This window comes from Sporisorium graminicola, chromosome SGRAM_3 (genome assembly GCF_005498985.1).
Source record: "Sporisorium graminicola strain CBS 10092 chromosome SGRAM_3, whole genome shotgun sequence".
Classification (NCBI taxonomy): Eukaryota; Fungi; Basidiomycota; class Ustilaginomycetes; order Ustilaginales; family Ustilaginaceae; genus Sporisorium; species Sporisorium graminicola.
In genome coordinates, this window is record NC_043733.1 from 598703 (window position 1) to 619442 (window position 20740).

The 20740-nt window shown below is 56.2% G+C and overlaps 6 protein-coding genes across 6 annotated transcripts; 5 read left to right on the forward strand and 1 right to left on the reverse strand.

The window, feature by feature from the left end:
- Positions 1 to 333: 333 nt before the first annotated feature.
- EX895_004445 (uncharacterized protein) lies at positions 334 to 1346 on the forward strand (the record flags this gene model as incomplete). Its single annotated transcript, XM_029885039.1, has 3 exons — positions 334 to 760; positions 1003 to 1083; positions 1213 to 1346. The coding sequence occupies 3 exons, from the start codon at positions 334 to 336 to the stop codon at positions 1344 to 1346; spliced, it is 642 nt and encodes a 213-aa protein (XP_029738789.1).
- Positions 1347 to 2034: 688 nt separating this feature from the next.
- Positions 2035 to 8097, forward strand: EX895_004446 (uncharacterized protein; the record flags this gene model as incomplete). The annotated part of the gene is made up of 1 exon (XM_029885040.1): positions 2035 to 8097. One exon carries the CDS (start codon positions 2035 to 2037, stop codon positions 8095 to 8097), a length of 6063 nt encoding a protein of 2020 aa, XP_029738790.1.
- Positions 8098 to 8208: 111 nt separating this feature from the next.
- Positions 8209 to 9857, reverse strand: EX895_004447 (uncharacterized protein; the record flags this gene model as incomplete). Its single annotated transcript, XM_029885041.1, has 2 exons — positions 8209 to 8412; positions 8493 to 9857. The coding sequence occupies 2 exons, from the start codon at positions 9855 to 9857 to the stop codon at positions 8209 to 8211; spliced, it is 1569 nt and encodes a 522-aa protein (XP_029738791.1).
- A 351-nt stretch (positions 9858 to 10208) lies between these two features.
- EX895_004448 (uncharacterized protein) lies at positions 10209 to 11715 on the forward strand (the record flags this gene model as incomplete). Its single annotated transcript, XM_029885042.1, has 3 exons — positions 10209 to 10785; positions 10866 to 11453; positions 11546 to 11715. The coding sequence occupies 3 exons, from the start codon at positions 10209 to 10211 to the stop codon at positions 11713 to 11715; spliced, it is 1335 nt and encodes a 444-aa protein (XP_029738792.1).
- A 1867-nt stretch (positions 11716 to 13582) lies between these two features.
- EX895_004449 (uncharacterized protein) lies at positions 13583 to 15046 on the forward strand (the record flags this gene model as incomplete). Its single annotated transcript, XM_029885043.1, has 2 exons — positions 13583 to 13629; positions 13708 to 15046. The coding sequence occupies 2 exons, from the start codon at positions 13583 to 13585 to the stop codon at positions 15044 to 15046; spliced, it is 1386 nt and encodes a 461-aa protein (XP_029738793.1).
- Positions 15047 to 18590: 3544 nt separating this feature from the next.
- EX895_004450 (uncharacterized protein) lies at positions 18591 to 20309 on the forward strand (the record flags this gene model as incomplete). Its single annotated transcript, XM_029885044.1, has 1 exon — positions 18591 to 20309. The coding sequence occupies one exon, from the start codon at positions 18591 to 18593 to the stop codon at positions 20307 to 20309; it is 1719 nt and encodes a 572-aa protein (XP_029738794.1).
- Positions 20310 to 20740: the final 431 nt, after the last annotated feature.

Here is a 20740-nt window from a genome sequence, read left to right on the forward strand (position 1 = left end):
TGCAGCCAGACGGTCTCCTGCGGGTTATCACAGTGTGGGTCAAATTGCGCTTTCGACTCTTGCCTTTCGATCCCTTTCATCGACATCGTGCATTGACCTTCTTCCACCATCTCCTCTCCTCTCTTCTCCTTTTCTCTCGTACCTTAAGCACTTCTGTCTTCGCTTACTCCTCGGTTAGCGACGTCCAAAGGAATCCCTGTCTTGTGCTGAGCCGCCCGCTCAATCCATCATCGCATCTCGGTTCTGACGACGTACACGCCATCTGACCACTTCGCAACTCGTCGCTACAGCTACTGAACTTCCAAGTTCACCAATCACATCACTCAGAGCATCATGGCAGCGGAATCCAACTACGACTACCTCTTCAAGGTGGTGCTCATCGGCGACAGCGGTACGGGTAAATCCAACCTGCTCTCGCGATTCACCCGCAACGAGTTCAGCCTGGAGTCCAAGTCGACCATTGGCGTCGAGTTTGCTACCCGCAGCATCTCCGTCGACGGAAAGACGGTCAAGGCTCAGATCTGGGACACGGCAGGACAGGAGCGATACCGTGCCATCACATCCGCGTACTACCGCGGCGCCGTCGGTGCTCTGCTCGTATACGACATTGCCAAGCATCCTACATACGTCAACGTGTCCAGGTGGCTCAAGGAGCTGCGCGACCATGCAGACAGCAACATTGTCATTATGCTCGTCGGAAACAAGAGCGATTTGCGACACCTCCGTGCTGTCCCTACCGATGAGGCTAAAGCATTTGCTGGTAAGTGTACCCGGCGGGCAGCTCTGGATCCATACGCCGTCAGAGTGGACTGGCAGCCTTGGCGCAAACCACGCAGAATTTCAGCCCGATTGCACTGCGAACACTGGCCTTCAACCGACATGTCGCCAAGATCAGCTACCTCCAAGCTTGGCTTCAAATTCTGTGTCGACTGTGCAAGATCGCTGACGCATTTGCCTATCCCTTGTCCCTATTACCTTCTGCCACTCCGTTTATTATTGCAGCCGAGAACAACCTCTCGTTCATCGAGACTTCGGCTCTTGATGCTTCGAACGTAGAGCAGGCTTTCCAAAACATTCTGACAGGTAAGCAGAACCTACCAGCCCATCTTTGCAGCAGTCACACAAGACGCTCGAATTAGTACTTTCGTTGACCTAAATGCTGACTCGCATGGCTTTCTCCTTTTTCCTGCCTCACTCTCACTCTGCAAACAGAAATCTACCGCATTGTATCCAACAAGGCACTGCAATCGTCGGACGACGTCATCAAGCCTTCAGGCGGAGAGACGATCACGGTGCAGCCCAGCGCCGACGACGGCGGACAGACCAAGAAGAACGGATGCTGTTAAGCCATGCTCGCTCCCGTTGCTCCCGAACATCGATTCCTGTCACGATCTCCGACCTGTTCTTGTCCGCTTTACACGCACCAGCCTACAGGCTGCTTTGACGCCCACCTTGTACAGTTTTGAACCCTTTGGCATCCGACGCAATCCTTTGCCCTTTGCTCTTTGTTACCAGCCTTGTCTAGCTTCGCTCTGCATGGCATGAGCTTGTTGTGAGACTGCCATTCCCGACCTTGATCTTTCTTCTCGAATTCATGCGCACGTTAGAATGGGTTTGCGATCGCAAACACGCAAGCAGAGCGACTGAGCCTCCTTTTTGTCCCACACTACAATGACACTCGAGTTGACACGCTCGGCAGCCGCATAGGGGAAAAAAGACACTTGCGCGGCTCAGTGTGGAGGACCGCGTCACCAAACGGGAAGTGACACCTCAAAATCGACCTCCTTCTTCGCATACATATGTAGCCAATTCTTCCACCTTGGCCCGGTCAATTGCTGTCCCCTTCCCTTACCGCACCGTATCAGCTGAGACTCTATTCTCAAGACGCTCTTGCTCACTCCAAGCAGCAACTTGCCTTGTTCAGCACCTTCTACCCGCCAGCTGCGTAGCCGACTCCAACTCTTCGACGCTGCATTATCCGGACCCCTTCGACGCTTTGAGTGGCCAATTGCGCCCTTCCAGAACAGTTTCAACATGGACGACGATGATGTGCTCGAGGTCGATAGCCCCATGGAGCCCGCCGTCGATCTTGACGAAGACGAGGATGAGGAAATGCCCGTCTTGAACCTCGATGCCACCACCAGCGCGGACCACAGCCCACACCCCGCCAAGAAGCAGAAAAGCGAGGACAGGAGTCTCCAGCTCGAATACCCCAACAGCCTGCCATACACAAGCGAGACGCTGGAAGAGTTTGACGCTCGTCTAGATCACATCATCCGTCGTCTCGTCGACTGTGTGCGTGCCAAGGACTACGACATTGGCCTTGTTCAGTGGAACCACCGGCTGCAATGTCTCTTGTCGCTCAAGTACCCCGTCCTGCGAAAGACAAGGGCAAGGCTGGCACGTCTCTACTACGAGCTCGCTGTATTGCCTGGCCTCAACACTCGCTGCATCGAGCTGGCGGCAAACATGTGCATGACACTTATCGAGAACAAGAAAAAGTGCGACATCAAGGACCTCGTTCTGCCGTGGCGGCCGCTCTACAACATCCTCGAAAAGGAGCTCTTCCCCAAACGTCGCAGGACTGGCCTCACCAATATTGCTGAAGTCCTCCTCGATCTTGCAGAGACAGCGCAGCGATTCTTCCCCGCCAGCGAGGCAGACGACATGCTGCGCACCTTTTTGCCCAAGATGGACGGCTCCAATCTCAACTCCGTCATCGCCACCCAGGCTTTTCTCGTCCACTTCTTGCCGATTAGTCACCCGCAACGATGGCTTCCCACCATGTTTCGCCTGTGGGAGAGCTTCAACTCGTCGCTCTTCGACGATCAGATGCTCGACCTGCTAGCCCGCCTCGCCGAGATGCACGTGACCGATCCATCGATCAGCTCAGCTTCCTCTGCTCGAAAGGCAGGTGCGCTAGCCGAGGCGACATTGCGGCCAGAGGTACAGACTTCCGAAGCTACTGGTCCCAGAGGAGACAGCGACGAGCAAAACAAAGAGGACGAGCAAACACAACCGGCGGAAAACAGCGACTCGGCACCGTCGTCAGGCACACAAAGCCCGTCAGGGAAGCTCGGCCTCTTCAGCGACATTGGCATCTTTACCGAGCAGCAATACTCGCTCATCATGACCAAGTGCCTAAAGTCGGCCGGTCTCCCCGTAGGCTCCTCCAAGGCAGCCAATGCTGCGCTCATGGCTCAATCTGCCAGCGTCCGAAGCGGTCCCGATGCTGCAGCGTCTGGGTCCACTCTCAAGATGAAAAAGCCCACCGATCGTCTCCATTCTTTTGCTGTCATCATTGCGTATTCGATCTCAAAGGACGGTCTGAGTGTCAGCGAGTCAGCGGCAACCTCGTTCGCTCCCACTCCCACAAACGGCTCTTCGCCAAGCAAGCCGGTTGCCACGTATCCTGCAGGATCTAAGGCGCTGGATCACCTCGCCAAACTCGTCCAAGCTACCGAGAGCTACTTCCACCCTTCCAACTGGGGGATGTGGCAGATATCGCTTTCTAATCTGGTACAACAGATCATGTTTGAATTTCTCAAGCGTGCCAAGGAGGAGGAACGTCCGCAATGCAAGACACCACAGCAGTACCGCCTCACAAACGAGATGAAGACCGAGATCGTCTCGATTCTTCGTACAGTCTGCCTGCTGTCCATGTTCTCCAAGGACCCGCTCACCATCGCGGCCTCGCAAGCGGGCCTGAAGCGCATGGCCATCTTGGCACCTGAGATGGTGTTTCCGGCCGTGCTGGACCGAGCCTTCAACTCGCTTGAGGCGCTCGAGACCACGCACCGTACCAATGCCGTCATCACAGCGCTATCGACGCTCTCGCCCGTGTTCACCTCTCGTCAACTCTACCGTGCTGGTGGCAAGCATCTGGTTCCGCTCTTGCAGCTCTGCATTCCCGGAATCGACCTCAACGATCCCATGAAGACCATGAGCACCTGCATGTTTGTGCTCCTGTCGACGCTCTCGATTCGCATCGATGATTTGACCCGGCCAGAAGCGTATGCAGACGACGAAGATACATTCGAGGCGATTCCAGATCTACCAACGTTGAAAGTGGACGCACCTGTTCCCTCGGCGTCCGCGGAGGATGAAGGCATCTCGGTGTCTCCCGAACAGGAAGATTACCAGCTACGTATCAGTACGGCTGATTTTCAGGCTTGGGCATCGGCCTTCTTTCAGCGAGTGCTATCGCTGTTCGAGACTCTACCCGAGGAGGGCAAGGGCGGCCGCACAGGTGGAAAGTCGGAGGAGCAAGTCATCAACATGGTCACGGCCGCTTCCGACGGTGTGTGCCGCGCCATGAGTCCGTACCTGCTGCAGAGGTCGTTTGACAAGATCGCAACTTACTGTGCCACTACCGTCTCGGCCACGTCGGTGCGCGTCATCGGCTCGCTGGTCGGCTGCTTTGCCCGTGCGGACAGTAAGATGGTGCTCGAGAGGCTCCTGCCGCAGTGCATCTCCAACATCCGCGCGGAGCTTGCTAACGGAGCCAGCTCGACTCGAACCACCAGCACCAGTTTGCCGGCGCCCAGCGACGCCGCTTTGCACTGGAACCTCAGCGTGTTGACGGGCGCCTTGAACGGCCCTAGCGAGCACCTGCTTGACTACAAGGACGACTTGATCTCAATTCTGCAGCTCATCACCGAAAGTTGCAAGAGCGAACGGGGCTACTCGTTCGGTGCCAAACTGGTGCAGAAGGTCATCTCTACCCTGACATCTATCTACCCGAGCGAGCAGAGATTCGTCAACCAAGAGACGTGGGAGAGCGAAGCGTTTGCCAAGCGCTCGCATCTGTTCTGGGGCAAGATGTACGAAGAGAAAGCCATCAAGATCAACTGGCACGTGCCTTCAGAGGATGAGATCAGCATGGCGCTCGAATTGCTCGACCGCATCGTAGTGCCTGCCTTGGACAGGGTGGAGGCACTTCAGGCGGAAGGTCTTACGAGGGACAAGGCCTGGTCGAACGACTTTTGTCGCTACCTCATGGTCGTGCGGATGGGGCTCATCGGTATGCCCAACCTGATCGAAGAGGACGAGGTGGGAGGCGGACAACCAGCTATGGACCTGGGCGACGAGGTGCCCGAGTTTGTCGAGGTTCCTCCGCGCTTTCGTTCGCACTTTTGCTTGGTCGACCGCCAGGATGCGCGATACCAGAAAGTGGCTGCATTCAAGCTGCGGTGCGGACAAATTTTGAACCTTGCCGCTCGGAGCACGCAACATTCAGGCGCCGAGGACCAGATCGACTGCGTCAAGATGCTCGTGCGATCGATCCGCACCTACCTCACCTGCTACAGCTACAACGGAGAGGACTACAAGGCTCACATGCGCTCACTCAGCTTCTTCCGCAACATTGCCAAGTTGTATGCCAAGCAGAAGGCATTCCCTCGTGTTCTCTTTATTCGTCGTGCCGCCTTCTACAACACCAGCCGCGCGAGGCTCAACAGTTTCCACCGAAAGCGGACTCCCCTGAAGGACAGCCTAATCCTGCAGATCCTCGAGTTCTGCATGTCCAACTACGTCGGCATCCGACAGACGGCGCAGAACACGCTCGATGCCATCGGCGGCGTGTACGACGGCACATGGATTCTTTGTTTGCCCAAGCTGATCGAGGCGGTTCAGCCTGGCGTAGCGGACGACCGCATGAAAGGCGCCTTGTACGTGCTGGGCAGCAAAGGCGCTTCGTATCTCTGCATCACCGATGCCCGCTTCAGCACCGAGTACATCATGAGTCTTTTGAACGCCCAGCACCACTCAAAGCCGTCGATTCAGAAGTTGGTTCGCGGCATCATCAACGACTTTATCGTTCGCTTTGCCGAGCCCTCGACGCTGACGGCCAAAGTCGACTCGCCCGCTCTCAACGAAGCGGCAGACATTCTGGAGCGGGCTCTGCCTGCTGATCTGCAGAAGGCGGACGTAGAGCTCGTCGAGGCTGTGGCGGCCAAGCGACGTCTTCGTCTCGAGAGGGTGGACCAGTTGCACCAGGAGCTCTCGGGCAGAGCCTTGGACTTTGCTCAAAAGGATACCACTCATTGGGCCTTTTCCATCTTTGCGGCACGCCTGTTGAGGGCGCTGGTACGTAAGGATCGACCACTTGGCGACGGATCTGCGACGTACCTTGCCGAGCAGATGATCTCGGAAAATCCCAAGATGCGCTATTGCGCACAGGCCGCTGTCACTAAGATTCTCTACTACATCAAGCTGCGTACGCTCGCCCCGACAGACGAGGATCTGCTGCTTGGCCAGGGCAAGAATCCGCTCAAGCATTCCGAGAAGCTGCCGACGCCCGTATCGAGCGAGTGGACCAAGCAGTACATCGCGTCGTTTGCCGAGCCGCTGACGCCAACGAGCAAGCTGCGGGACAAGCCATCCCAGGGCTGGTTGGTGTGGGGTGAAGAAGAGGACTTTTACGATCCGCCGCCTGCCGATGGCGTTGTGTTTGACTGGGATGCCAACTCGCAAGCTGCCATCGCTGCTGTGCGTGCCAAACTCACGCAAGAAAGTTGGTGGCAATCGTTCTGCCGTCACCTCTCGCAGGAGAAGGACCGAGACTACCCCGGCAACGATTCGGTCACTCTGCTCAAGTCGATCTTCCAGATCTTTGGCGTCGAGCTGCTTCCGTTCATCCAATCGACGACGGAACAGTTTATCGCGGAGAAGGATCGGCACCGGCATCGAGCTGCCTCCGAGCTCGTCTGCGGTGTCTTCCGCGGCTCGAAGCATTGGAACATGAAGGACCAGGCGACGTTGTGGACCTGGCTCGAGTCTCTGCTGCCCAAGATCTTTGAGGGCTGCACGCCAGACAGCCAGCCCGCTTGGCAGTCGTGCATCGAATACATGCTGGCGGCGCGTGATCCACGCCGTGCGCTTCCGCTTGTTCGCTACATTGTTCAGGCGGCGCGCGACAACATCGGCAAGGACAACACGACGGCCAGTCCTTGGGAGCAGGCCAAGGCGCAGAATCTGCTGCGTGGAGCGATGATCTCAATGAATCTGCAGTTTGCACCGTTTGGAGCCGACGATTTCATTCGCATCTACTCGGAGAACTTTGACAACCACTTCCAAGAGGTGAGAAGCGTCATCAGCGAGGGCTTGGCTGACTTGGATCTGCTGCAGGTCAACCCGTCGTTTGGCAGTGTCGAGCTGATGCTGGATGCTTGCAGCACGGGGCAGGGGTCGTTGTTGTCGCGACCGGAGCTGTACAGTGGACGACTGCAGGTGCTGTCGCAGCAGTTGGCCAAGTGGCGAACGGAGAGGAAGCCGACGGCCGAGGGCACGTCTCAGTACGATCGCGCGGCCATGACGGCGCTGCTGTGGATCTCGACTACGATGGGCGACCATCGAAACAGCGCGTTGGCGGGTGAGGTGATTCAGTACATTCCGGACATCTTTGCGATGCTCGAGCTGCACGACAACAAGGAGCTGTCGATGCTCGCACGCGCCGTGCTGACCAAGGTCTCGACGTATCCGTTCACGTCGGAGTACGCGGGCAAGCTGATCGATACGCTGCTGCACGTCACGCGATCCTCGACCGATTCGTGGCGCGCACGTCTCGACTCGCTGCCCGTCCTGCAAGTCATGTACTTTCAGAACCTGTTCTACCTCGATGAGAAGCTGGTGCACTCGATCGTCGAGCTGCTACTAGAGTTGGTTAGCGACAAGCATCTCGAAGTGCGCGAGATGGCCGCGACGACGCTGTCGGGCATCGTGCGCTGCTCGCAACGCCGACTGATCAAGACGCTCAAGAACCGCTTTACCAAAGTGGTCACGACGACGCTGGTGCCGCGCCGCGGCGAGGCAGAGTACGACCAGCAGCTGCTCAAGCTGCATTCGGGCATCCTGGGTGCTTCGGCCCTGTTGGCCGCCTTCCCCTACGACGTGCCCGACTGGATGCCGAGCCTGATCGTCGAGACCGTCGCCCAGCACACGGACGACCCGGTGCCCATCTCGACCACAGTGCGAAAGTGCGCAGCTGACTTCAAGCGCACACACCAAGACACGTGGTCCGAGGACCAGCACAAGTTCGGCGATCTGCTCGCCGAGGTCAACGACTTTACCCTCGGCAGGTCCGACTACTTTGCCTGATGTTTCATCATAAAGCGTATCTTTCTGCAATCATAAGAGCAGTGCAAGCTAGTTAAGTTAGATGTGTCCATTGCCCGCTTCTGTACTGGTGTGTGAGAAGGTTGAGTGAAGTCACTCGGGCTTGTAATGGTACCTGGTGGCGACGATGACGGCGGTGATCAAGTTGGAGACCGAGAAGATCCAGAAGACGGCACCGCCGGTGTGGGCGGTGTCGTAGCGCGCGAGTGCGTTTTTGATGGGGAGGAAGGCGGAGCCGACGAGAAAGTTGGCTGTCCAGTTCAGGGTCAGTCCTAGCGAGGTTGCTGTGGAGACGGCCTGTGTCGCGGGAGAGGGGGGTGGGTCAGTGTTTCTCGCTCTTCTCTTCTAAGGTCGAGCGAAATGAACGTGGGACTTACTCTAGAAGGCACCAACTCGGGCAAGATGACAAACGGAATCGGGCCCAGCCCGAACGAAAAGCCTGCGACCATAGCGATCATGCAAACCGCGCTCAAAATCTTGTATCCGTACACGATGCCTGCGCCGAGCAAAGCAGAAGCCAGAGTCATCACCACCGCCGAGCCGACCATGAGGTTTTTACGCCCGACGCGGTGTTCGTCGATCAGGTAGATGGGCGGGAAGGTCATGATGATGTTGATGATGGTGATGAGGATGCCGATGGAGCCGGCTAGCGAGGGGAGGATCGAGCCGAGGATACCGACGCTGTAGTAGAGGACGGCGTTGATGCCGCTCAGTTGCTGGCCGAGTTGGGTGAGGACGATCAGGGTTGCTCCTGGACGTACTTGTGGATCGGTGAAGAGCGAGGTGAGTCCAATTTGATTGCGTTCCAAGGGAGACGAGGAAGATGGGCTTGGCTCGTCTGGGCTTGTCTCAGTGAGAAGCCCCTGCCTCTCTTCGTCGCCGTCACCACCGCCGCCACCGCCACGTCCACCGCTCGATCCACGCCCGTCTTTCCAACTCTGCAGCTCTTTGGGCGACCACAACGACGCCCTCACCTCATCCGCTGCATCGCTCGCCGCTTCAGCCGACCCACTTCTGCCCCCCTTTCCCTCGCCCTCCAACCACCCTGGCGACTCCAGCCCGACCGTCTTCGAACCTACTAACTGCAACGCCGACACCAATCCCGAGACAAGCGGCACAGCTCGCCAATACCACCCATCACCGCCCAACCAGCTTGCGCCGATTGCTTGGGCGACGAAGATACCCAACACGATGGAAAACTGGTTGAGCACTCCATTCGATCCTTTGAGCGCGGTGGGTGAGATCTCGTTGATGAAGATGGGCACGATCACGACGCCGATGCCTGATCCGATACCTTGGACGAAGCGGCCCACGCCAAGACCAAAGAGACCGGATGAGAGGGCGAGGATGGCGCTGCCGATGATGCCTGCGGTGGCTGAAGCTGTGATGCAAGTCTTGCGGCCCCATCCGAGGGACTTGGAGAGCGGAGAGATGAGGAAAGATGACACGAGGCCGCCGAGCGTGAAGAGCGACGTGACGAGGCCGAATTGGCTTTCAGTGAGCGGAATGCAGCCAGTGGAGAGCGGCGAGAGCTGCTGGGGTGCAGAGGGGCTGCGGCTTTGACACGTGAGGATGGGCTGGAGCGCATTGAGCTCTGATATTCCGTAGCCGTAGTTGGTCGCGGATAAGAGGATCCATAGCAAGACGATGCGGAACCGTGTGGTGACAGAGTGCTTGGCAATGGTGGTGTTGCTTGCGGGGGACGCTCGACTCCCGCCGTGGGACGAGCCGGGCGCTGGCATCCTGGCCTTGTTGCAGTGTGTGTGGGACTCCTCCGGTCCGACAAAGGCGTGAGATTTGGCTTGTTGTTGAGATGCAATAAAGGTTGAGGCTCTGAAAGCGGAGTGCGGGATCTCGAAGGGTGAGTGAGGCTGGTTGTGCTCTTTGTGTGGAGAAGTCGGTGGTGCATTTCAGGGTCCTACTTGCAGCACAGATCAGCCGCCGCCTCGAGCGTGAATTCAGCGAGAGTCGCGTGCTCCAACGACAAAGTCACATTTGAAATTTGTCGCCCGGTCGGACCATCGTTCTTTCATCAACTAAGCCTTCGATCTTTCGGTTCTACGCAGGGCATCTACTACAGCTGCGCATCCAACATGAGTCGCCGCAATCGAAAGGACGTCGACGATCTCCTCGCAGATCTCGACAATCTCGGCACCGAACAGCCCACCAAACCACCCCGCAAATCAGCTGACAAGGGCACGTCGTCTTCTACTGCTGCCTCGAACGACATTGCAGCGGCCGGCGATGCGCAGAGCTTGCTTGATGACTTGGACAGTCTAGTGCAGAATAGGGCTGCTTCCAGCAGTCGTGCGTCGCTGCGAAAGAAGGACGACATTCCGGGCTCGCCAGCTACCGCTTCGGACACTGCGAAGGCGACTACACAGCCAACGCCGACAGCAGCTCCAGAGGTGCCCGCTGTTGCTGCTGCGCCGTCGGAAACAGTCGCAGCGGAAGCGGACGTACCGAGCTCAGGTTCGGGTGGTGGCGGTTGGTCCGGCTGGGGAAGTTCTCTCTTCTCGCAAGCGACCAAATTGGCCGATCAGGCGCGACAAGAGTTTGAGAAGAGAGCGCCGACGCAGGCCGAGCAGGCCCGCGAGCTGGGCTCAAAGGGCTGGGACCTGGCCAAGGGCGTTCGTGGCTTTGTCAAGGAGGCTGGTCTGGAGAAGTGGGGTAAGTTTTGGGTGCGTCAACATCCAAGAATGACATAGCGCTGACCATCCCTTTCAAATGAATCTGCTTCGTGACACTAGGTGAGGAAGTCACCAAGGTCGGCAAGCGCGGATGGACCGACATTGTCAACGCTGTCGCCCCGCCCATCGCAGCCCACGAGATCATCCAAGTCACTCTCAGTCACGACATGATCGGATACGATGGCATCTCGGACGTCACTTACCAAGTGCTCGCCAAAGTGATGGAACAAGTCGATTCATCCGGCACTGAGCAGCAGCTCATCGTTAACAAGGCGCAAATCGAGACTCCCGCTTCCAAGCCCAAGACCGGATCCGAGGCGAGCGAGCAGGATCGCGACTTGAATGCCGTCGAAGGTTTCCCTGCTGCTTTCCGTTTGGCTAGAGTCAACCTGGACGAGTGCATCAAGCAGCACGAGGTGGCAGCTCCACCGCAAAAGACGGCGGGTGATGCTTCGGCGTTGCCGATCACGACGTGCCCCGTATTTGTGCGCATCCAGGCGTGCCTTGCGGATCTGCCGGGTGATGCACCGGGTGAAGGTGGAGAGGTCGGAGAGGCCAACAAGTCGCTCTTCTTCCTCGTGCTGCTCAAAGACCCTCAGCACGGTCTCAGTCACAAGACGGTTTCTCAGGCCGTTCCCACTTCTTGGCGTAAGTACTTCTCCCTCGATTCTCATCCGTGGACCATCACTGACATTGCTCTCACATTCCGTCTCACATTCCATCTCGAAACCACAACGTAGTCGAAGTACCGTTCGAGGACAACCAATGGGTCGAAGAGTCGCTCGTCGACGTTCTCTCCAATGCGCTCAGCATCGTCGGTCAGGACTACGTGCAAGGCCGCATGTCTGGCCGCACAAAATCGTCCAAAGAGGGTCTTGCCAACGATACCACAGTCGAGACATCTGCATGAATGCAAGGAAGGAAGTCTTAATCGTGTACTGTGCTGATCAATCAAGTTTCTGATCCAGGTGTTGGAACGTTTGGTGCGTGTGAGATGCTTCTGAAGCTGAGGACCAGTCGCACATCTTTTTGCGATAGATAAGCAATTGCATTAGAGCGAAGTAGAAGAGAGACAAAGAGGAGGATAGGTTTATGCCTTTTTGCCGAGGATCTGGGCGGAGATAATCTCCTCGCCGTTGACGTGGTACTTGATGTCCACCTGACATCATCGATGCGCGAAACAGTGAGGAGAGCAAGTAAATGTCAGCGTGACGACTCTAAATGGCCGAATGCACTCACGCACTCCAAAGGCGCGGATCTTTGTCGACGCGAGGAACGACATGCTACTTACGTGACCGCCAGTCTTGACGTCGATCTTCTCGATCTTGCCCGACTTGACTTCACCGCCGAAAGGTCGGTCTGCGAGCGTCGCCCCCAAGATCCACAGAGACAGAGAGGTAATCGTCAGCATCGAGCGCAAAGCACCATTTGCGGCCTGCGAGAGAAGAACTTACACTCGATAACGTCGCCAACAAAGTATTGAGCCATTTTGAAAGAAGCTTGTTCGTTTGAGTGGGTAGGAGAACAGGTTTGTGATGGAAGGAAAGGAACGAAAGTTGGAAGGCTTGTGCGAATATCAGCCTGCCGCGAAGCCAGAGAATCACCCTGCACGTACGCACGTTGAGATTACCGATCGATAAAATTGCAAGAGACCGTCACAGCACAGCTGTGGGTCTGCGTGATTGGACTGCGTGCTTGGACCAACATGTCACGATGCAGAGATGGATCTGCGGTCCGGTTTCCACGATTATCGACGAGATTCTGCCGTGCGGGTTAGGTGCATAAACACATCTTCAATTGATAGCTGTTTGTTTGGTCGACATAACAATTGAAACGCAAGTCCAGATACTCTGTCTCTGTTGTCTCAGATGTCATCAAGCTTTGATCCCACGCGAAGGAAGGCGTGGTCATGGCTTTCGCCTACACCTAAGCTGAACGAGCATTGTCCTGTTCTTATGGCACTTGGATGACCCCAGCATGTGGTCCTCTGTGAACCTTTTCAGCTGTTTCAAAGAAGACCCCAAACACTGGCTGGACCCGCTCATAGCGTTCTTTTTCGTTCACATGGCTGGGAAAGGAAGAGAGCATGTTTTGCGATGAACGATCCGACCGCGTGTGCAGAGAAGCTCACCTGACTTCTATACACGCGTCAAAAGTGCGGTGTTTCGATTTTTTTCTTTCTTTTCCCCCCCTTTTCTTCCCCTTGCACCTTCTCTATCTGGCACAGCTTGACAGGATCGGTACACTGCATGAACTGGCACATGCTAAAATTATGGGTTTCGATCTAGTGGCAAGTTTTCGAGCCTGACACAGGAAGCCCCTGATTCAGTTCTTGCTGAACCCTTCGATCGGCTTTCGCGAGGAAACACGCAAAGTGTTGCGCTCGATCCATGTTGGATGCTTTGCGAACCGCGAAGAACGTACCAATGACCCTTACTAGCGCTCGGAAGCGCCCTGCCGTTGTCGGAAACATGGAGCCGAGGAGCCCACCTCTTGTGATTCCTCCCCTTGTTGCAAAGATTGTAGGTGACGGGGGCCCCGCTTCAAAAAGAAGCTAGCTGCTCAGTCGACTGTGTTGCTTTCGTTCTCCCCTCTCCCTTCTCCCTCCAGTTCGATTCGTTCTCCTGCTAAGACCACCACCATCCCTACTCTCCGAAAAGCTTCCTACCAAGCGAACAGCGCCAACACTTCGTCTTCCCTTCCCTATCAAGTAGAGTCGAGGCTGTACCCCATCAGAAGTGGAAAGAACTGTCACAACCGAGCGTCTCACAGCCGTTATGGGTCAGGCGAACGACGTTCAGGGTTGCTTTGCTGGCTTCAAAAGGTAAGTTCGGAAGCAATGCGCTCATGAGTTCAATACGTACCAGCTGACACTCAACTTACGTCCCTCTATCTCGACCAGTCTGTTCTCCAAGAAGGATCGCATCCCACTGCCCGAGAACGATCCTTTCTACTCTGACCGCAGCGACGACTTTTCAGCTCTAGCCAACGGCGCTATCCTGCGATCAAGGCAGATCGAAGTCGTCTACTTTCCCGGATTCGACAATCCGCCTCTGCAAGCCTGGCAGGTAGCGTACAAGACCAAAGCGCAAGATGGCATGACTCCCCAGGTTACGGTCGTCACCATCCTCAAACCCTCTACAGCAGCACCGGACAGCGATGGCAAGTACCGCATCCTGGCGTACGGCGCCAAGTGTGATTCGGCAGGGACCAACTTCCGGACGAGTTATGCGCTCAGAGCGGGCAACGACTACACCCTTGGTGCCGCATCTGAGCAGGTGTTTATTGCGCCGCTTCTGGATCGCGGCTGGATCACGATCGTTCCAGACTACGAATCAGAGACATGTGCATTCGGCGCCGGGTACCAGTCAGGGTATGCGTTTCTGGACTCGATCCGGGCCGTGCTCAATTTTGAGCCGATGGGGGTCAGCAAGGATGCGAGCGGTAATTTCGAGGCAAAGATCGCCATGTGGGGTTACTCGGGTGGCGCGCTTGCGGTTGGTTGGGCATCACAGCTACAGCCGTCGTATGCGCCGGACCTGTCGCGCTACCTCGTGGGTGCAAGCATGGGAGGCTTACCCAACGATCTGAAAGCGATCGCAGAGTACACAAACAAAGGGGTCGCGGCCGGACTGATCGTGGGGGTCATGCGCGGGCTCGCCAACGCCTACATGGAACTCAACGACTGGCTGGATCAGCACGCCAACAAGACAGGCAAGGCGGCACTCCAGATGGCTCTCACCAAGAGCTTTGGCGTCATCATGGCCAATACCCTAGGGAAAGATGTACTGGGGACCTACTTTGATACCCCCGACTTGCTGCAAGCGACGATCCCAGCCCAGATCATAGCCGAAAACAAGATGGGCGCCAACGAGCTCGTCCCCACCGTCCCCTGCCACATCTACCAGTCGCTGCACGACGAAGTGGTGCCGTTCAAGACCACCGACGACCTCGTGGTTGCGTGGAGCTCGCAAGGCGCCTGCATCGACTACGTCCGCGATACGCTGTCTGCGCACATTGTCCTGTGCTTCACTGGTTGTTCCATGGCCATTCGGTGGATGCAGGATCGGTTTGATGGCAAGCCGACCGTCGCAAAGCCGGGCAAGCCGAGCGTAGAGACAGTAATGACGAGCCTCGATACGAGCGATGCTGCGTTGACGTTGGGCAAGCAGCGTCAGAACGAGATGCAGAACTTATTGGACAATCAGTACAAGCGACCCGGTCGCAACTGGTGGACATGATTTTTCTCTGCACCTAACCTCTACTTTATTGCTTGCCCTTCAGCGTTACTTGCTTACTCTACGATCTTCCGTTTGCATTTGTCGATACCTTTGCTCCATGTCACTTAGCTTCTCTCGGAATGGGATCTTGATACAATCCAAGTGGATGTAACACTCAAAGCAATCAGTCCGACGCAGCGCCCCCAGATAGAGCACGGGGAGTCTGTGAGATCAAGTTGGTCGGGCCGTGTCAATGTCATCTGACTCGACTTCTTCTCGATAGCTTTGCGCCATGCTAGGCCGGCCAAACCCGAAGACAGCTCAAGATTAGCCGCCAGCCACGGCCAATTCTAGCGCCGAAGAAGGAGCCGTCAGAATCTCGCGCTTGTACATCGTGATCGCTTCGAATAGGGTCTTCGGTCTGCCCGATGATGCTGCCTCAGGTTGTAGACAGGCAGATCGAGAGCGTTACTTGGCCCACGCGCTACGACGTCATTGCGGCTTTCGCTTTTGATTCGAAATTCGCCTATTGGTGGTTTGCGTCTGCCATCGGAGGTCGAAAGAAAAAATAAAAAATAAAAAATCCGCTGGCACCAGGCATCGCGGAATACTGGTACGAGACAAGGTCCCTTGATTGGTCTCTTCATCGACACGAGACGGGGTGGACCCGCGCTTGCGAAAGTCATGTTGGCAGACTTGATGTTGTTGACGGGGCGACAAGCAACGCGGCGACAAGCAACATGGAAGCCTGTCGTGCCGATCAATCGAAGCCTAAAAGTCGCCGAACACCAACAGCAGCGTTGCTTCGATTTTAGTCCCCGCAGTCCCCACCCGAGCATAGTTGCGGGAGATGTGCTGCTGTGCGCAGCTAGATGCGGAGACGCGCACAAGAAGCCAAGTACAAGGCTGCAAAAGGGGCTGCCTGCAGGTCTACGCCGGTAAGGGGACGGCGGGTCAACTTTTGCAGCTGCGGGCCGTCCCCTGTACGAACTCGGCAGTCTCCGTCGGAACGATCATGCACAGCACAGCATCCTCCATTTTCTTTTCGAACCAATGGCGCGACACAGAAAACAAAAGGGCAATTTGAGGGTACTTCTCTGAACCAGCTCGGCAAAGAGAGGTACAGATTTGAGGTCGTAGCGAACGACGCCGCAGTAGTCACTGCTTCTCTCTCTGTGTTCTTGCGGACCCCCTCTCGCGTTTCAGGAACCTCGCTTGAAGCCACGCTCTCCCTCGGAGCTGCAGCTTTGGAGACTTGGCGATCCGTAGCTGCGGCAGCGCTCATTGCGAAAAAAAAAAAAAAAACTTTGTTGAGAGGCGACAGTCGAGGACACAGCCACTCCTAAAACAAGAGACCCGCAGAGACAAGGTGTGTTCCTCGGCACGCCCTAAATGGAGCGACAACAGTGGGGGTGTCCAAACGCTCAGGTGCAGTAGGGCTGTTTCTTTGGCTGTAAGAATTGCTCTCGGCTCCTCAAATCGGCGTGCGTGGCAGGTAACCGAGCTGGAGGCGAATTGAGGGAGAGCGTGGGAAAAGAAGTCATACACGGCCACAGAAGGACGCGCGCGCATCGCTCTCCCTCCCCCTCTCTCTCGATATGCGGACGAACGGGGATTTTTTTACCCCCGCTTCCCCGCACTCGACCCTCAATCAGCTGAAAAGCCCTATCTTACGAACATAAGGCTGCATTGCAACGGAGTACAAGGCAGTTCAAAGTGACCAAAGGGTCGAACGGGATACGCAAAACCGCTACCCTAGTGAAGCGTTCCTTCCTGTGCAAAGGTCGCAGGAAGGTCGGTCCCACTGGTTATCGAATCGTAACCCTAACCTGTCCACGATCGTGAACCCTGATCCCGTTCTGACTTGGAGTACCACAAAAAGGTATCTACCGTTTCGAGGGCGCAGGAACAGCAAGTCTGCACCACGAAGAGGCAGCTGTTTGAAACACCACAAATGTATATTGACGATGTTGAGCAGGATGCGGCGTTTGCCAGAGCTTTGAGTCGTGCCCATATGATCGCGAGTGCCGGGTGACTGCATCGTATCAAGCGGAATGGAATTTTACCAACGTCATTTCGCCTTTCAAAGTCTCCGTTTCAAATACAACTCCGCTCGTAGAAACACTGCAGCATCGGCTTGAGTTCCATTTTTTTTCCATCAAAATTTACCGCGCAAACGACCTCGAACACAAGGGTGTTGTGCCTCGCATGCCTCAGTTTTCGTTAGCGCTATCGGCAGACGCACGCGTGGGAGGGGCAAGTGCTCCAGGAACTGAGCTAGTCGAGGCGTGGCATGTGTCGACGTTGGCCCACCGTTCGACCAAGTACGCAGCTTACGGGACTTTCAACAACACGCCTCAATGGGATACACGCATAGAATGCTTGCCGGGGTAAAAAAAAAGGTGGCGCCGAGACGGAAGCAAGGCGATTTTCAGTCGGGGGGTTGCTGCGGCTTCTTTGGTCACCGGCATATCGACCCAAGGGCAGGGGACCGGGTGCAACGCTCACCGAAAGGGGGAAAATCCTTTGCTCTCAAGGCACGCCGACTGTGTGTCCACGCCCAAATGCGCTATGCATCTCGCTCACTCTCTGTTTCCGCCAGCATGTGCCTCTCTCCCCCACCTTGAGGTCTCAGAGCTCTGTCGATTCTTTTACCCAGCAATCCGTCTGAGCACCTCGTTCGCAGATCGACGTCTGTTTTCGTTCTCCGCACAGGCGCTTAAGCAGGGAAATCAAGGTCAGCGAGTCATTGAAGATTGAATTGTGATGTCAAGGACGAGCAACTCAGACGGATTGACAAAACCTATATCCCTTTTCGGCGGGCATAGGTTGAGTGCGTCCAAGGTGGGCTTCTACACAGAGAACCGGAAAGGCCGGTGGGTGGGTGCGCGCGACTCCGCATCCTGTCGAGTACAGCAACGGCGGAAACGGCGTGTTTATGGTGCGTTCCATGTCTTGGCTTCTGGCTCTCTGCCACTCATTCGGCTAAATTGTCCTTGCAGCACAGGCGCAGCATCGTTCGACACTGTCCGCTCCTTTCCCATTGTCCCCACCTCTGTCGGACTGTTGACCGTCGTCTTGGCTGTGAAGTGCTGCAATGAGCTGTAATGTCGCTGATGGTGCTCAGGCGGGACGCCCCCACAAGGCAACGCTTCATCTCGACCTGCACCGCTGCTGACACGCCGCCGCGCTGCTGCTGTTGAGCAGCCCCCCTGAACCTCATTTGCGGAGTGCATCGCGGAGCTCCCCTCTACTCTCCTCTCGCATTGTGCCTTTGAACTCGTCCTAGCCGCTTGCTCACCTTCGATTTTCATCCGGGCGACACTCGATAGATTCTGACTCTTGACCCTCCAAAGTCACATCCTCTGCTCGACATAAAAAGGGGAGCTGCATCTGGGACAACCTCTTGTTCCTCTTCACCCCCACTTTGCCCCTTTGCCATCGCACCACGCTTGTCCAGCAAGCGTCGCTCCTTCTTCACAACCTCCATCTTCCCCCTCCCTCACCAACTCCTTTGACCTCTTCCATTTCCTGTCGTTAGCCTCACCGTATCTATCCTACAACCATGGGTCTCATGGGCATGAAGGAGGGAAGGCCGGAAACCGACATGGTTCCGACCTTCCTCGGTCTACGAGGTATTAATCTCAACTGGGCGATTGGCTTTGCCGCTTCGGCTGGTTTCCTCTTGTTCGGCTACGACCAGGGTGTGCTTGGCTCGCTCTATACGCTCCCTTCTTGGACCAAGCAGTTCCCTCAGATTAACACTAAGGCAGAGGGTGCTGATAAAGCCACCTCCAACGCTGCGACCCTACAGGGTCTCGTAACGGGTGTCTACGAGCTCGGCTGCTTCGTTGGTGCTATCTCCATGCTCTACTTTGGTAACAAGCTAGGTCGTAGGGCCAACATCTGGATCGGCTCCATCATCATGGCCGTCGGCGCCATTGGCTGCGCTGCTGCGTATAGTCTGGCACAGCTTTTCGTCTTTCGTGTCATCCTCGGCATCGGTAACGGTATGCACACTGCAACCATTCCTGTGTGGCAGAGTGAATGCTCTCCCCCTCACAAGCGAGGCATGCTGATTATGGTCGAGGGTGCCATGATTACCGGAGGTATCTGCATGGCCTACTGGATCGACTTTGGCTGCTTCTTCCTCGAGCCCAGCTCGGCTTCCTGGCGATTGCCTCTGGCACTTCAGATTGTCCTCATTTTGCCCACCTTTGTGACCGCCTTCCTCCCGGAGTCGCCCCGTTGGCTCATGCTCAAAGGTCGCGAGGAGGAGGCACGATGCGTCATCGCCGCCCTCGACAATGTCCCCGTCGACGACCCCATGGTCGGCAAGAAGCTCCACGAGATCGAGGCTTCGCTCGTCGCTGCCAAGACCACCCGCATCTCTGACCTCTTTACCAACGGCCCGGAGCGCAACTTCCACCGTACTGTACTCGGCTTCATCTCGCAAATGTTCCAGCAGATCTCCGGTATCAACCTCATCACCTACTACATCGGTAAGACGCTCCAAGAGAACCTGGGATTCTCCGACATCAAGTCGCGTATCCTCGCCGCCGCCAACGGTACCGAGTACTTCCTTGCATCCTGGGCTGCCGTGTTCTTTATCGAGAAGATGGGCCGTCGTCCCCTCATGCTTGGCGGTGCTGCTGGTCAGTGCATCTGCATGATCATCCTTGCCATCCTCGACGTCCCCAGCATCAAGAGATCCGGCAGCGGTCCTCCCATCGCCTCGGTCGTCTTTTACTTCCTCTTCAACACCTCTTTCGCCTGGGGTTGGCTCGGCATGACCTGGCTCTATCCCGCCGAGATCACCCCCCTCGCCATCCGAGCGCAAGCCAACGGTATCTCCACCAGCGCCAACTGGATCTTCAATTTCCTTGTTGTCATGGTGACGCCGATTATGTTCGATACCATCGGTTATCGCACGTATGTCACTTTCGCAGTGCTGAATTTCGTCATCCTTGTCACCACGTACTTTATCTTTCCCGAGACCGCCGGCCGCTCTTTGGAAGAGATGTCGACGATCTTCGCCCACTCGAGCAAAATCAATCCTTACGATGTGGTGCGAAAGGAAAAGATCACGCCCAGGCGATACGACAAGCAGGGGCACCTCATCAACGACGACCTCGACATTGTCTCGGACGACGGCAACAACGATCTCGAAAAGAACGTCGTCGGAAGCAAGCGTGGCGACCAGACCAACTTGGCCACAGAGGACGCTACCGCGACGCCTACTTCGGAAGGCAACAGCTCGGCAGAGCATGCTCCTCGCTCATGATCCAGGCGTGTTGATCTTCCTATAGATGTGCGTGTGTTCTTGCTTTGTTCACACTTTGCTCACTCCTGTACGACTTGTCGTTTCTTTATGACGTTGTAACAACGTCCTATACCACGTTTCTTTTCTGCCAGCTTCTTGATGAATCAATCAATGAACTCACTGAACATCTCTGTGGCGCGTGTGGGGGGTGTGGGTGAGATGAAATGCGGGGTGTGGGGGATACGCTCTCATTGTACAGATGTGTGTGGCTAGCAGGTGGGGTAGACCGTCTAGCGACGACGGAGGACGGACTGCGAACGGAGTGGCAAGAAGAGACAATGGGAGCAGAGCGACTGTTCCGGCCGTAACGTTAAAGATCGTCGAGGCGTGCAGCACCCGCCGCTGCAACACACGCTGCTTCGAAAAGTGCTCGGCAACACTTGAAGACCGTG